At 44.9% G+C, this 15,445-nt stretch overlaps 2 protein-coding genes across 3 annotated transcripts in view; one reads left to right on the forward strand and one right to left on the reverse strand.

The window, feature by feature from the left end:
• Positions 1-15,445, forward strand: part of LOC144774269 (uncharacterized) — a 592,191-nt gene that overhangs the window by 516,754 nt on the left and 59,992 nt on the right. The window lies entirely within an intron of this gene.
• LOC144774243 (maestro heat-like repeat-containing protein family member 2A) overlaps positions 1-15,445 on the reverse strand; it is a 77,376-nt gene that overhangs the window by 11,683 nt on the left and 50,248 nt on the right. For both annotated transcript variants that reach the window (XM_078659177.1, XM_078659176.1), the window contains one exon: positions 324-407. In XM_078659177.1, coding sequence (XP_078515303.1) covers positions 324-407 — 84 coding nt within the window. The remainder of the gene's footprint in view (positions 1-323; positions 408-15,445) is intronic.

Genomic DNA, 15,445 nt, shown 5'->3' on the forward strand with positions numbered 1-15,445 from the left:
TAATCTCTTTTTCCTTCAGGAGATAAATTCCACCTCTGTACATTTACACTGTGCACTAAAACCAGCTTTGAAGTTAAGAAATCAGCTCTAGCTCTCTAAGGGTACCAGTGGATGAGAGACGGATTGAGTTGCTACACCATTCACTCCTTGTTAATAACGTAAAGAATTCCTTGTGTTTCTAAGAATGGAGTATAGTTTCCATGGGAAGTTATTTGTGTGATATCATGTGGATGTACTTTGTTTGTGAAGATGGTATGGAAGAAAAAGAATTTGAGAGAGAAGGCACATGAACATGATGGTATTGTATTTTAAAGAAAACTCACTTGTTTCTCAGGTGAAAAGTTGGGGATGTGGAAGTCATCCCTGTATTCTGTTGGCGGTACTTCTTCAAGCAGATTGTCTGGATCCTGAAAATATAATAAAAAAGATCAGCATTACCAAGACCGTTGTAAACAAATGTAGACTGTCATGAGTCTTGAAGATGAAAGTCATGAAAGGCTGCACTCCTCAAGCAAATAAAAAACATATGTACAAGAAACAGCATACTATGTTCACTCCTATTTTGGCATTTCACATCCTTAGCACCTTGTACTCATCACCTAAAAGCAGAACATATGTGTGAGTGAAATATTGCTTTTGTGAGTAAAGGATCAAAGATGCAGTAACAGTGGATTATAGTGATTTGGCAGTGTATACGTGTGCTGCTACCATAAGTGCTCACTCTGCTCTTTACCTAAGAAATCTTGTATGGCTCTTTCTAAACAATACAGTTTCTACCTTATCTGATAAATACCATCCTGGCTCCCAAAGGGCTCGCCTACCATTGACAGATCCCTCACCTCCACTACATTGTAAAGAAATCAAGAAAGAAATTACTGGGGGGCGTGGCCAAGCAGCCTAAGATGGCAGCCGCATTTTGAGCGAGCTACATGCCAGCTCCTAGAACCTTGCTGAATCCGAACCTTAGGTGACCTATTTTCAGTTGCAGGCACCAGTGCAGTGGCCCTATAATCACCCCCTTTGGCCCACCCGAACCTATCAAGGGAGCCCTGGATGAGAGAGCCAATTTCTGCAATCGACGGCCTGGGTGTGCATACGGCCTACCTGTAGATGGGCCTGCCAGAGGCAAACACCACCTGGAGCTGTGAACCCACAGTGGCAAACCCTCTCTGCATCGACTCCTGGAGCATGAGAGGGAGAGACGACAGGCACGTGGCTGAGGTGTGGCACATTGCTGCTTTCACTTCCAGGTGGTGGCCCGTGGACTGAAACTGCAGCCTGGTTGAGCCAACTATGGGGCAACCTTTTATTGGATGCAAACATCCATGTGGTGCCCGCTACACTTGTCCCCTTTGGCCAACCTAAGCCCATGTAGGGAGTCGGGGATGAGAGAAACTTATTAGGCAAACAACGACCTGCCGAGAGATGGACATGCCGCCAACAGACACAACCTGGAGCTGCAATCTCACTGCAGCGACTTACCTCTACCTCTGCATTGACTCTTGACTCGCAAGGGAGAGGATACAGCCACATGGGAGGGGAGTGGTAGGGACCACCTTTCATTTTTCAGCACCCCCATGGGCTTGTGACAGCCCAGCTGATTTGGTGGCCCAGAGTAGAAAAGAGGGGGTGTGCAACATGAGAGAAATTCCCCACAGAATACTTCAGAACCTGCATCATGGATTGTGAGCTATCCTCCTACTTTATTCTAGAAAGGGCGCACAGGGCACTGGCCCTAAGACCACAGCCATGGAGACCGCCTAGAGGCATTACCATCAATATACTGTACCTTATGGACAGACTATATCCTACGGCAGGCACAACAACGTCCATTGCACCAACTCTATGGTTACGCTCTCCCCCGATTATGCAGGTAAAGTGCAGCCCCTTCTTACATCTTTCTTAGAAGTTAAGGGAAAAGTTAGGGCTAAGGACATTCAATATATGCTGATGTACCCTGCCAAACTGAAAGTAATGTATCAGTGGAGAACCATTTTGTTTAAGAGTCCGGAAGAGCTCTGGGACTGAGCGGCGGAGAGGAAATAACTGCCCATATTAACTAAGGAGCCAATGACAATTTGGGAGGCCGAAGGGGGTCAACCATCTCACTCTAGGAGGAAAGTCAGTAGACTGATAGGAGGCTAACTGTGGTCACAACTGGAGGACAGACATAGGGCATCCTCCTCAGAGAGCTCTGGTGAACATGGGGGAGGGGACGCTACCAGTGGATGATGAGATGTTATTCAGTGGTATAGAGTTTGGTCCCTTTCCTTCCTTTCTTCCATGTAGAGCTACAAGTTTATTCTCATTCGCTGACAAAGAAGAGACACATGGCATCTGTAAAGAGGGGCTGTCTTGGGGCAAATCACTCCCTGCTACACAAGACTATGGTGATTACTTTATTTTGATAGAGTACTATGTTGTATTGTATGTTGTTCCTATTCAGGTTGCTTGTTTTTGGGGCGACAGATGCTTCCTCTTTAGAAGTGTTGATTAGAGGGTTGTTGGGGGAAAAGTTGGGTACTTTAGGGTTGAGTTAGGTCACAATACTACGTCTCATGCAAGACACATTGCACAGGCCCTAGTCAAACGGGCTCTTTTTAGGCTCTATTTATTTACAGCACTATTAGAAAGTAGACATTGCACTTACTGCTTTTTGTGCGTGACAGCCCGTCTCTAATATACGTCTGGGGTGGGTGAAAGCTACACTTTGTGCATTCAAGCAAGACCGCCACAACACATGAAGGATAGATGGATATGAGTACCCATCTAAATATAACTGCATTCTGATGGCCTTGCTTGGGCGGGGTGGAAGGGAGGGTCTAACACGTCACTTGAATAGGCAGTGTCCTGTCCTCACAAAAAGGACAGATTATCCCTGATGGACAGGACTGAGTTGAAAGGAGAACCTTTGCACTTCAGAGGGCTGCTTTGAAGTCACACCCTCACATCAAAGGCACTTTTGGGGATAAGCACTGGGGCTTTGACCCCCACCCTGAAAATCAGACACTTCTAGATCTTGAACTGAATCTATCAGAAGGACTGTTGTGGTGCTGAAATGACTCATTTTTAGACTGCAAGCTTGAAAGGCCTGCTTCTATCTTGCGTTGCCCTGCTGTCTGCTGCTCTCGGATTCTGCTGCAGGAGAGCTTGACTCTGCCTTACCGCCAAGTGATCTCCAGGTGCTTGTGGCTTGCCTCCTGTTGCTTGAGACTCAGGGATATCAAAGTCCTTACCCTGCTCCTGTGCCTGAACTTACTGGAAGTGGTCCGGTTAGAGGCTACACACAGGTATCGAACGGGTGCCAGGCCTTGCGGGCGGTGTGCCATTTTTGCCTCCACCCCCCTCCCGAGACCTATGGGGAGTGGATCTTTTATTTTTCAAACTATACAGGTTCCGCTGATTATGAGGTAATTTTCCCACAACTTGTTGGTTTGTTCATTTTGCACCTTTTTTTTACACTGATTTTTAACTTTCACGTCCTCTGGTCAGGGTGGGCCTTAGCGTGCCCATACCGCCGAGGTGCACTCCCCATGGTCCTGACGAATGCCCAGTAAATCACACATCAAGGGCAGAAACATTTTGACCCCACTTTAAGTGGAAATAGCCAAACAATTAACTTGGTAGCCTCCTAAACACATTGCTTTTAATATGTCAGATTGACCACAGAATAACGTTTTTATGTGAGACACAATCTGGACATTTTTAAACCCTTTTCACATTTACATAATCTTCACAACTAACCAGCTCCGCAGTAATCCTGGCGTTGTAGCACACCGGGGAGGGATTTGGCTTCTCCCGGTGGGCCCGATGATGAAGCATGTCACCAACCAGGGTGGTGAGTGAGGGCTTCCTATACAAATCTAATAAGACTTGCATACTCATCTTCTCTCCTTTTGTGCTTCTATACATTTTTTGATTTACACTCTTTCGTTGTTTGAAGCTTACTGGAAGTGGCCCAGATACTTGCAACATGGAATTTGGGGCATCTCCTGTCTGTGAGTAATAGAGCCGGCGATCAACACTGTTGCTGGAGTTTAATTGCCACATCACATTTGAACCAGCACTTTGCCTCTAGAGATTAATGCATCGGACAGCTCATCTCCGCCACTGCAGCTTGGTGAGATCAATGCATCCCCTCGACTGTGTGGCAGAATCTGGTGAGGCACATCACTCAACACCTCTCCACTCAAGCACCCATCTTCCGAACTGACACATCGCCATCACTACGTGGAACAGATTGACCCATCTCACTGTTTGTGACCAGGAAAGGTACTTTGATCACTTGGTCCTGCATGGGTCCTGTAGCTGGCCTGCCCTTCCACGCGGTCAGCCTGAATGTTGACTTTGACCCGGTCCAGCACGATGTAAAGTAACTTTTTAATTTTACTTGCTTCTAAGCGCTTCACTGCATGTATTCCTTTAACATTTAATATCTCAACTTCTATACATTGGATTTTTGTCATTTTGGTCTTGTTTTGTTTATAATAGTGTTATATTTCTAAACCTGTATGGCGTCTTTTTGTGGGGTATTCTTTCTGTTGCTGTGTGTTGCCTCTTTATATAAGCCTCACTGCTCTGTGCCAAGCTACCAGAGGGTAAACACAGGTGATCTTTTAGTGTGGATCTAGCTTACCCTGACTAGGATTACCGCTTCTGCTTGGACAGGCTGCATTCTTTTGCCAACCAGACACCCAGTTTCTAACACATGAGACCCATAGGAAAGCTGGGACAGGAATATGACCCCGTTGACACGCAAAATTAAGGGAAATATGGTGAGATAGATCTCCCCCCGATCACCATGGAGTATAGAGCCAGTCAAGTCAAGAATAACTTCATTTCAGTTCAGAGAACCATGAAAAGATTTACAAATTAATATGATTAAAATACAATACATACACAATTCATCATAAAAAGGTAAAATCTCTGTACAGATTCTACAAGGGTATCTGATCGCAATGGAGTCTCTTATGTAATTAGCTACTGCAATACAGATTTCAGCCGTAGCCAAAGACGGTAAGAAGTTAAAACCATCAATACGAGCAAGAGTGAGTATTTCTTAGTAATGGGAGCAGAAATCTAGTTCTCTCTGATTTATACAATGTGCAAAATAATACAAAGTCCATAGTTCTTTAAACTGAGACATTATCACATGGGCAGAACATAACCTTGTTTGACCACCCTCCTTGGTGAGGAAATGCCAGCAACAAAGTGCAAGTGCATAAACAGAACCTGGTTAGATAAAATCAGAACTGGAACTTAGTAGAAATAAATAGATAACATTGTGCAGGAGCAGGAAGCAAACAGGGGACTCGAATATTGTCATGTTGGTAACTAATAAGCCTATTGCCCCTGGAGCAGTATGCCTCCTTGAAAACTCTTTGGCATGTAGGGGAATTCATTCAGGGTTTTCAATAAAGTATTCCAGACCAATCTCATGGTAAATCCTCTTTAAATATTAAAACCATGGAACCTTTAAAACATTGTCTGATTTTTGGGAATCTTTAATAACATCACATGAAAATATTAAATCCTCAGAGGTCCCTATCTTGGCCTATAGAAGAAAAGGGGCACTGCCTATACGGTCTTCCATAAATTCTAGTTAAGTTCTGTATGGCAAAAGAGGTAGGAACACTTTTTGGGAGCATCAGTAATCTTTTCATGAATTTATTTTCGATTCCTACAAACTGTTGCTTTTTAACGTAGCCCCAAACCCCAGATCCATACCTAGCAACAGAGAGACATTTGGCTATAAAGGGTAATTAGTTCCTTCACAGGCTTGTGCCCCAATGTATGGTTTAAATCTTTTATTCATTTTCAAACAGGAAAAAGGACAAGACCCCCAGCTCCCTAGGGACAATGCAATAAAGACAAAAAGATGTCCCCAATTTAGAAGCCAAACGGAATAGTGCATCCATCACCCTACTTGTCTGCTGTGCTCTTATGGTTAAAAGAGGTTCCCATCTCAATAGTTTGCTAAAAAGATTGCCCAAGTATGAGAAGTTACTGACCTTTTCTGTGTAATGTGCTAAAACCTGACAGGCATCTAAGTATGTGTTTTTTCCCCTTTACTGCCATATCTTACTATGACTGTGGTACCGGAGTAACGACTGGGGAGTAGGGTTACTAACGCTTTTTCCACACCCATACCTTCCAACATAGCCCAACATTTATCTCGGTTGACAGTGTCAAAAGAACCAGATAGGTCCATGAGGGCCAGATGGATAGAACTCTTCAAGGACCTTCTGTGCTTATTAATGATTAAAGATGAATTAAGATATTATTCAGTTGCACCCCGCCCTCTCCTAAAACCATATTGAGTATTGGACAGAATCCAATTTTCTGATGCCCAATCTTTCAAGCGTGCAAGGAGGACTCTGCCCAAAACCTTATCTGTGGCATCTATCAACTAAATGGGCCTTTGGCACGCCAGGTCACGTTGTGCACCTTTCTTTAAAGATTGAGACCACTGTTGCTTCCTTCCATGATGAGGTTGTATAGCCCTCTTCAAAATGGTGGCATTGCCACAGCTGTTGTATGTTTTGCCACACTACATCCAGAAAATCCTTACCCATTGGTTTACAACCCTACAGTTCAACATCAATAGCTACAAGTAGGGAGGACCGGTGCCATGAATCTCTCATAAGGAGTGCATTCAATCCTTTGTGATGGCGGACTAGGGGCAGTAGACATCAGACTATAATACTGGGCAGCTCAGCTCAGCTGCTGGCGGTTAATGACTGGATCTTTGGGGACCGGGGGGACCCAGCCACGAAACTTAAGCAGACTCCCTTTACCGGGTAAGCACCAGGGTTTTGGCTGTATGGGGAGTTTCTCCTGTCCACTATTCCAGCCATTTTAGCCGTTCCAGCCATTCCATTAATTAACTGGAGGTTGCCTACTAGGAAGAAGCTGTTGTGCATGGGTACATGCCCAACGGAAACAGTAGAGCTGCAGGGCACTGAGATAAGTTTGGGATCTGTAAATAGGGAGACATCTGGCAGACATACCTTATGACGTTCTACGACCAACTTGAAGCTAAAGAGGATTTACAGAGATCCCAGTTGTTTATTTACCTACTGTGCGGACATGCACTGGTTAGGCACACGGGCCACATAACAGCACTCACAAGAGTACAGTCCATTAGAAATCTGACTCATGATGTTAGCTATTGGTAGGAAAGGCAGATCTTGCTTATACAGAATTCTGGTGCTAAATGTCCCAGACCGGCTAAACAAATTGCAGGAAAGATATGAGTCAGACCTGCAGCCCTTGGATGATGACAAATGGATTAAGGCAAACAATGGCAGCCGAAAATGGGTAATATTGCCTCACCTGAGATTAGACCAGGTTAAAGAATATATTAAACCCCTGAGGGGCTATGAAGGATGGGGAGGGACAGCTACCCTGAATATTTTCGTTATGGACAGGCCAGAAGCTCCTTCATGCATGTGGTATGGAAATGCCAGGTGATTTAGGTGTATTGGATCCTGCTTTACCCTAACCTACAAAGGGTATGCCGATTTCTGATAGAACAAAATCCCACGTTGGCTATCATGGAAGTATTTCTGGGATGGGATGGGTAAAGGGGCAAAAACTGATGATTGGGACCGGTTGTGTTTTTGCTAAACCTCACAAAGCAGGCCATTGGAGATTCAGGCCCCCCACAATCTCAAAGTAGCCAAGAAGGATGGTATAACTGCTCTTTAGCTGCGGAAGCAGTGTACAGATCCAGAGGGTAACCACAAAAGTATGATAGAATCTGGGGACAGTGGAAAGTACAGCACAAAACACCCAGAGCTGGCCACCCATAGGAAGTTCTTGGTGGAAAGTGCACAGTTGTCCATGACACATATCCATCTATAGTGAACCGGATTGGTAGCAGCAGACTTAACTGACGTCTACTTCATGGTATTCCAGAACTGATTGGAATGTTGTGCAAGGGGGGCATGGGAGGGAGTGCTATGCAGTGATACAGTAGTGTGATCTTAAATGTGTTGAAAACTCAATAAAAAGAATTTTCAAAAAATAAAGAAATTACTATCCAGCTACAGGAAAACTCAACAAGAATTTCCTCTTGCGCAATAACTGCTCTTGAACCAGGGTGAAATTGCAGTAATGAAACTCAACCAATCTGTTCACTTCGCTGTCAAAGCTGACCCTGCAGTTGTGCCAGCTGGACTTTTCCCCAACTTTTAATATTATTGACTGAAGTCCTACAACCTATCATGGGATTTTCAGGCTGTCAGAAATCCCTCAATACGGTGGCTGTATGGCTACCAGGTCAGTGGAGTACATGCTTCCACTGCCCTGCCCAAATGGAGTTCATTATTTGATGGGCTGGCCCATCTATCAACACTCCAATATTTCTGAAGTTCAGATTATAGAAATATCTATGCATACATACATGCAATACCAGTGTAAAGTGTTAGAGTAACTAGCTAGAGCTGGGACTGCTGTTGTGACTGACATATTCTAAGACACCTTTCTTCCCCCTTTTTTGGTGCTGTTGCATTTCTCTAAACTATTCATCTAATCTGAGCCTTTCATTGTCTTGCTTTTGTTAGCCACTGATCATCTTAATCTCCATTGTCATACCCCCAGCCAATGAGCAGAGACCTTCACATATATTAGCATGCATGATTTTACAATAGGTCTCGAATTTGCACGGGTTAGAGCTATAGACGTAAATGACAATGTCTTTTACTTATGTTTTTTGGTTTGGAGTGTAGTGGATGTATGTGGTGTCCAGTGGAATTATGTCGGTTGTATTCAAGTTATTAGTTTTGAAATTGTGTGGTGTGGAAGTGTGTGGTGTATTTGTGTAGTGGAATTGCGGTGCATTGTGAATAGATAGGGGTGAGAGCTGCACAAAATAGATAGAAATGGATGATAGAGAGGGATAGGTAGTTTGTGCAGGAAATGGTGATTGAATTTGAGATAGAAGAGCAGAAAGAGTATGTGAGAAAGAAGGGGAGAGCAGGCCACAGATGCATAAAAGGGAGCACATGTGTATGCGGAAAACACCTGAAGAATAAGAGGAGAGTGTGGGTTTGAGGGACAGAAATTTGAGATAAAGGAGCAGAAAGTGTATGTGAGAAAGAAGGGGAGAGGAGCCCATAGATGCATACAGTGGGGGCACATATGTATGCAGGAAAGTAAAACACTTAAAGAATAAGAGGAGAGTGTGGATTTGAGGGACAGAAATTTGTGAAAAGGCATGGTATGGAAACTGTGCTTGAGAACTCAAGTGAACCGTATGAGAGAGGCGGGAAGAGTGCATGAGAGAGCGAGAGAGAGCAGTGAGAGAGTACGAGAGAGAGAGATAGAGGTACAAGGGGAAGGGGCACCAATAATAGGGGGGAGGCGAGAGGTGCACCAGTGAAGAGCGTGAGGAGGTACAGGAAGGTAGTGGATGTGAGCAGGCAGTATAGAGAGAAGACGTGAGGGAGGGATGGGAGAGATCAGCGGTATTGTAAGATGAGAGGGGGTACTGGAAGTCTGAGGGAGAGATGGAAGAGGCAGTGGTGTGTAGGGAAGTGATGACAGGGTTGATGATAGTGCAAGGGAGTGAGTGATGTGTTAGATTGGAATTGTTTGTTGTGGAATTGTATGGCATGGTGTGAAGCTGTGTAGAGGAAATATGTGGCATGGTGTGCTCTGGAATATGTGGATATAACTGAAGAGTGATGATGGTGGCAGCAAATGGGAAACCTATGGGCAGGCTAAAGCCCATCCAGCAGATGCAGCATGTCTCGGTTTGAGACAGCCCATATGCTCCGTCTAGAGCTGAGTTCTAAAAAACATGACTTTATCCAGCTGCGTGGTTTACCATCAGAGAGATACCAAATAGCGCTGCAATGCTTTGCCTGTACAAGCGCATATGTGTTCTCTTCCGTGTTCTCAGAGTGAGATAGAGAGCAAGATTGAATGAGCAAGCAGACATTGTAGTTTATGAAATGGTGGTAGCAGCATTCCCGACTAACAAAATGGCTGTGTGTGTTTTGAACACGGTGTGGAGGCAGTTGACAGATTTGTAGATGCAGAAAATATGGGTGTCACTAAATGTTCAATATGTCATCCTGCCCTTGGAAGAATGCCAACGAAGGTAATCCTAGAAAAATCACATGTACATGCAATCACGGTATAATCAATATAATAACAGAAATATATGTAACAGGTTTCATTGGATCAGATAATGAGTGTAAAATGACTTTGACAGTTACCAAAATGTTTATTGTGTAGTACCTTACAGTTTGCCACTCATTTCCATACACATACTAACCGTTTCACCTACATTTACTTTCTGAGAAAAATAGGCAATGTTCATGTTTTGTTGACCAGGCAGTGCACAGAGTGGCAGGCCACTTCAGTGCGGGCCACACTTTGCAGGAAAAGGCCCTACCTGCAGAGCCCAGGTGGGCGGTGGAAAGGGACAACTAAATGCTCACACTTTCAATTCCACTGCAGCGTGAGGGGTGCAAGGCCACAGGAGTTAGAATCATAGAATAATGAATAAGACTAGCCTCAAAAAAATTGAAACAAAGATTCCAGCAATTTGCGGCAGCCCCGGCTGCCAGGGCGTGTTATACAAATTTCCAACATGATATGACTAATGCACAATTACCATAAACATAAAAGTCTACCACAGTTGGCAGCTCATCATGCTCAGAAAGAAAAAAAATTAAATGTAGCAAGTTACTGTTTGTAGCATGTTTCATTAAATAAACCCTGGCCTACGACGAAAGGCCTATGCAGGGCTTCAAGTGGTATGAAAAAACTGGTGGGTCCCTCAAAGGGGCGTGGCAAGAAGATTACGGATGTGTCTTAAAACATGTAAGCTAATAATATGTGCTTCTGTATAGTGTGCCTCCCCACTAGTATTTTGGAGCTGCTGTCATTGCACCCAGATATATAATACAGCAAGTTACATGGCTGATACAACACGCCCAGGTTGTCAGCTTTGTCAATGGAGTGTATTTCCATTGGCTATATCTGAGGGTGAACATTTCCATGCCCTTTTCAAATAATTTGTTTCCTTTTAAGTCTTTTTTCTCTCAATGGGGGCTGGTTATCAAAGGGAGGATTTGAAAAGGTTAAAATAGGCCATCTTCTGTTTTTCCTGAGTTTAACGCAGGATATCCAAGTAAAGCCCTTGCCTTTCTCTCAAAACTTTTTTTCCTGCACAACTTATTTTTAACAACATTGGTGTTTAACAAAATATATGCTTCAATACCTCGATTACACACTCAAAGCATTTCTTCCTGCAGAACAGTTGTCATGTAAAAATATATGGTTTACATGTAAAGCCCTTTAGTGCCCTAGGGCCAAGTTTACACTATATAAACTGCCAGAAAAAAAAGAAAGAAAAAAGCAGAACGTGACCTTGGTGTGGCCTGGCTAGTCATGTCCTTTTGTGCAACAACAGCATGTAAGCATAATCGTTGCCTTAATTACAGAAGTATACAAGCACATGAAGGGCAGAAACCTTCCCTAGTAGAGGACAATGACAGTTAATGTCATTTGTAGTGAACACTGTAATAATGTACTCTGCATTATATTGCTGTTCTGCAGAGTATGTTGCAATGGTAAAAGACACATCCTTCCCTGTAGCAAGGTACTTCCCTTAAGCAGCGGGATCAGAGCAGACATTCCAGCAAAAAAGAGGAATCAGACAAAACGGAGGTTTCTGCATGGAGGGTGCGGGCAAAAATGGAGACCCCATTAAGGACCCGTCCCAGCACTTGCTTTTTAGAACTGCTGGTGCACAAGCAAGACCCAGCCCACTTAAAGCCCTCGGCCTATGTGATATCTATTTGTACATGGGTTGTTAAAAACATTATCTGCAAGACGTGCGCCAATGCTATGAAACTACCAAAATGCAGTTACATGAGCAATAAATGAAAACATACATTATTATTATTACGGTGTTCAGGCTGTTAAACATGAACATGTGCGCAGAGTCAGAAGGAGGAGAGCAGAAAGAAAGTATACGAGTAAACTGAATGTTTCTGCTGGGTGAGAACGAAACCTGCAGAGAAGACTGCAGCCCTATGCAGCGTGTACCCCATGTTTTCACATCTTGCTTGGTCCCATCTATGATCTTACTGCCAGGTCCTGTAGGCAGTTTTGCTTCCAATGTGATCCGACTGAGCGCTCCTATTTGGTTTTCACAACTTAGAAGCGGTGTTTTAGCCAACACAGCATTGGGCATTGTCAGAATTATGCTCTCACTACAGAAAAACAGCTTTTTACATGACAGGTATTGTGCTGTTGAAATTCCAATTTCTTTGCGATACCCCTTAGATCAATGAAGCAGCGGCCATAAAGGGGCACCCGCTGAACAATGGAAACACCACAAACGGAAAACAAACCTGAGCCAATAATGTGTTGAGATAAAAGCACAAGATAACAATAAAAAAACAAGCATTTCTAAGATCAACGAGAGAGTGCGCCTGTAACCACCATGCACAGTAGTTCTAACCAATGGAAAAAGTATTCCCAAAATGAGTACCTAAAATGGCCACTGTGTTAACACATAAGTAATTGGCTGGTGCTTTCAGGGGGGGTTCAATACAGGAAGAGGCATGATGTATTCATGCCACGGACGAATGGAGTGACGATTGGGGCAGCTAAAGGGAAGCCTATGGGTAGGCTGGTTAGAGCAGCGCACACGCGCTGTCTAGAGCAAAGACCTATGAAGTAACCACTTTTGTAAGTTAAGAGCTTTGCCAGAAAGCGGATGTTTAACCTGTCGGAAAAAGTAATTTCATCCATGTAGTGTAAATGTCATGTCAATGTCAAAGGTTCTTATATAGCGCCTTTTCACAGCAAGGTCTCAAGGCGCTTGCTTTGGGAACCCGTCCTGACTTTTCCCTGTGAGATAACCTGTACTGGGCATCCCCAAGGTGAAAGCCAGTCATCCCGCCGCGGGGGGGGCATAGTGGAGATTAAGCAAGCTATTGCTTAGAGTTGCAGAGTGTGAACCCGTGATTCGAGTAGGCACCAAAGCGAGAATTATCGAGTCCGTGGACATTTGGGCTCAAGACCCTGCCGCGTCGGGAATTGAACCCTGGTCCCGGGTCTGACCTCTCCTTCAGGGTCTGCCTCTTCTAACCAGTGAGCCACACTTCTCCACTAGTGACAACTTCATGCAGCTTCTGGGCACTGCTAAACTTCAAACGAAAACGTACATTTCAGATATCGATCCATCACACTTAATTTCATTTATAAACTTATACAGCTTATTTTTATTTCATTTAAAGGGTGCAGCCCATAGGTTTCATGCCTTAACAAACACATTTTTTTGTCATAGCTATTGGCGCATTTATTGGAGTGCAGCTTCCACTTGCCCTGGTACGCAATGTACTGTGAAATAAGTGAGGGATGTGTAATGGCTGTTGGTTATGATAAAGTTTAAACACAATTCTTTTTCTGTGCTAGACAATTGTGGTGGCGCAGGCAACATAAACTATTCACTCAAAGTTGAATTATGGTGTCAAATTATGGTGTAAGGCTGACAGTGGCAGTGTCGGCCGACCCCGCTTGATGCCAGGTACGGTGTGATTATTATGCTGATGCTGTACTGCTGAAAACGCAAAGCCCTTAGCGACAGTGACTTTTAAGAATATTTGATTTGATTTAAAGCTGATTTTAAAAGTTAATCGAATTGTGTATTTTAAACGGTGTAATGTTTTTCATTGAGGGCACAAACGCTTACACTAGGCATTGTCTGGGGTCACAAACTTACGTGTGCACTCAGCGCTCTGTGTTACAGCCTGCCCGCCCCGGTCCGACTCGGTATCCAATACCGTTGAGCGGAGGGCGGGACAGGTACGAGCCTGAGTGACACACTTCCGCTTTTCCGCTGCAGCACAGAGCGGGTAGCGCTCTAGTCTTGCTGCTACTGGGGCTACTTAGGCGGCGAGGAGGCGAGGCAAAGTGCGGTAAGGCTGACAGTGGCAGTGTCGGCCGACCCCGCTTGATGCCAGGTACGGTGTGATTATTATGCTGATGCTGTACTGCTGAAAACGCAAAGCCCTTAGCGACAGTGACTTTTAAGAATATTTGATTTGATTTAAAGCTGATTTTAAAAGTTAATCGAATTGTGTATTTTAAACGGTGTAATTTTTTTCATTGAGGGCACAAACGCTTACACTAGGCATTGTCTGGGGTCACAAACTTACGTGTGCACTCAGCGCTCTGTGTTACAGCCTGCCCGCCCCGGTCCGACTCGGTATCCAATACCGTTGAGCGGAGGGCGGGACAGGTACGAGCCTGAGTGACACACTTCCGCTTTTCCGCTGCAGCACAGAGCGGGTAGCGCTCTAGTCTTGCTGCTACTGGGGCTACTTAGGCGGCGAGGAGGCGAGGCAAAGTGCGGTAAGGCTGACAGTGGCAGTGTCGGCCGACCCCGCTTGATGCCAGGTACGGTGTGATTATTATGCTGATGCTGTACTGCTGAAAACGCAAAGCCCTTAGCGACAGTGACTTTTAAGAATATTTGATTTGATTTAAAGCTGATTTTAAAAGTTAATCGAATTGTGTATTTTAAACGGTGTAATTTTTTTTCATTGAGGGCACAAACGCTTACACTAGGCATTGTCTGGGGTCACAAACTTACGTGTGCACTCAGCGCTCTGTGTTACAGCCTGCCCGCCCCGGTCCGACTCGGTATCCAATACCGTTGAGCGGAGGGCGGGACAGGTACGAGCCTGAGTGACACACTTCCGCTTTTCCGCTGCAGCACAGAGCGGGTAGCGCTCTAGTCTTGCTGCTACTGGGGCTACTTAGGCGGCGAGGAGGCGAGGCAAAGTGCGGTAAGGCTGACAGTGGCAGTGTCGGCCGACCCCGCTTGATGCCAGGTACGGTGTGATTATTATGCTGATGCTGTACTGCTGAAAACGCAAAGCCCTTAGCGACAGTGACTTTTAAGAATATTTGATTTGATTTAAAGCTGATTTTAAAAGTTAATCGAATTGTGTATTTTAAACGGTGTAATTTTTTTCATTGAGGGCACAAACGCTTACACTAGGCATTGTCTGGGGTCACAAACTTACGTGTGCACTCAGCGCTCTGTGTTACAGCCTGCCCGCCCCGGTCCGACTCGGTATCCAATACCGTTGAGCGGAGGGCGGGACAGGTACGAGCCTGAGTGACACACTTCCGCTTTTCCGCTGCAGCACAGAGCGGGTAGCGCTCTAGTCTTGCTGCTACTGGGGCTACTTAGCCACTCGTCGGGAACAAGCGCGCAGCGATTGCGCGCAGGGAGGCGCCTCTGACGCGCCGAAGACAAGCCAAAGACCTGCCCGTCTGCGCCCGTCCGCGCCAGAACGGGCCAGGGGCTAGGGGCCATGGCAGTCTCTTCTGTTTCCTCGCTTGTCCCGCGTCCTGTCAGGATTACATACTCAGCTCAGGTATTTAAGGATCTACAGACTAATGCCTG

Source organism: Lissotriton helveticus, chromosome 1_1, assembly GCF_964261635.1.
Source record: "Lissotriton helveticus chromosome 1_1, aLisHel1.1, whole genome shotgun sequence".
Lineage (NCBI taxonomy): Eukaryota > Metazoa > Chordata > Amphibia > Caudata > Salamandridae > Lissotriton > Lissotriton helveticus.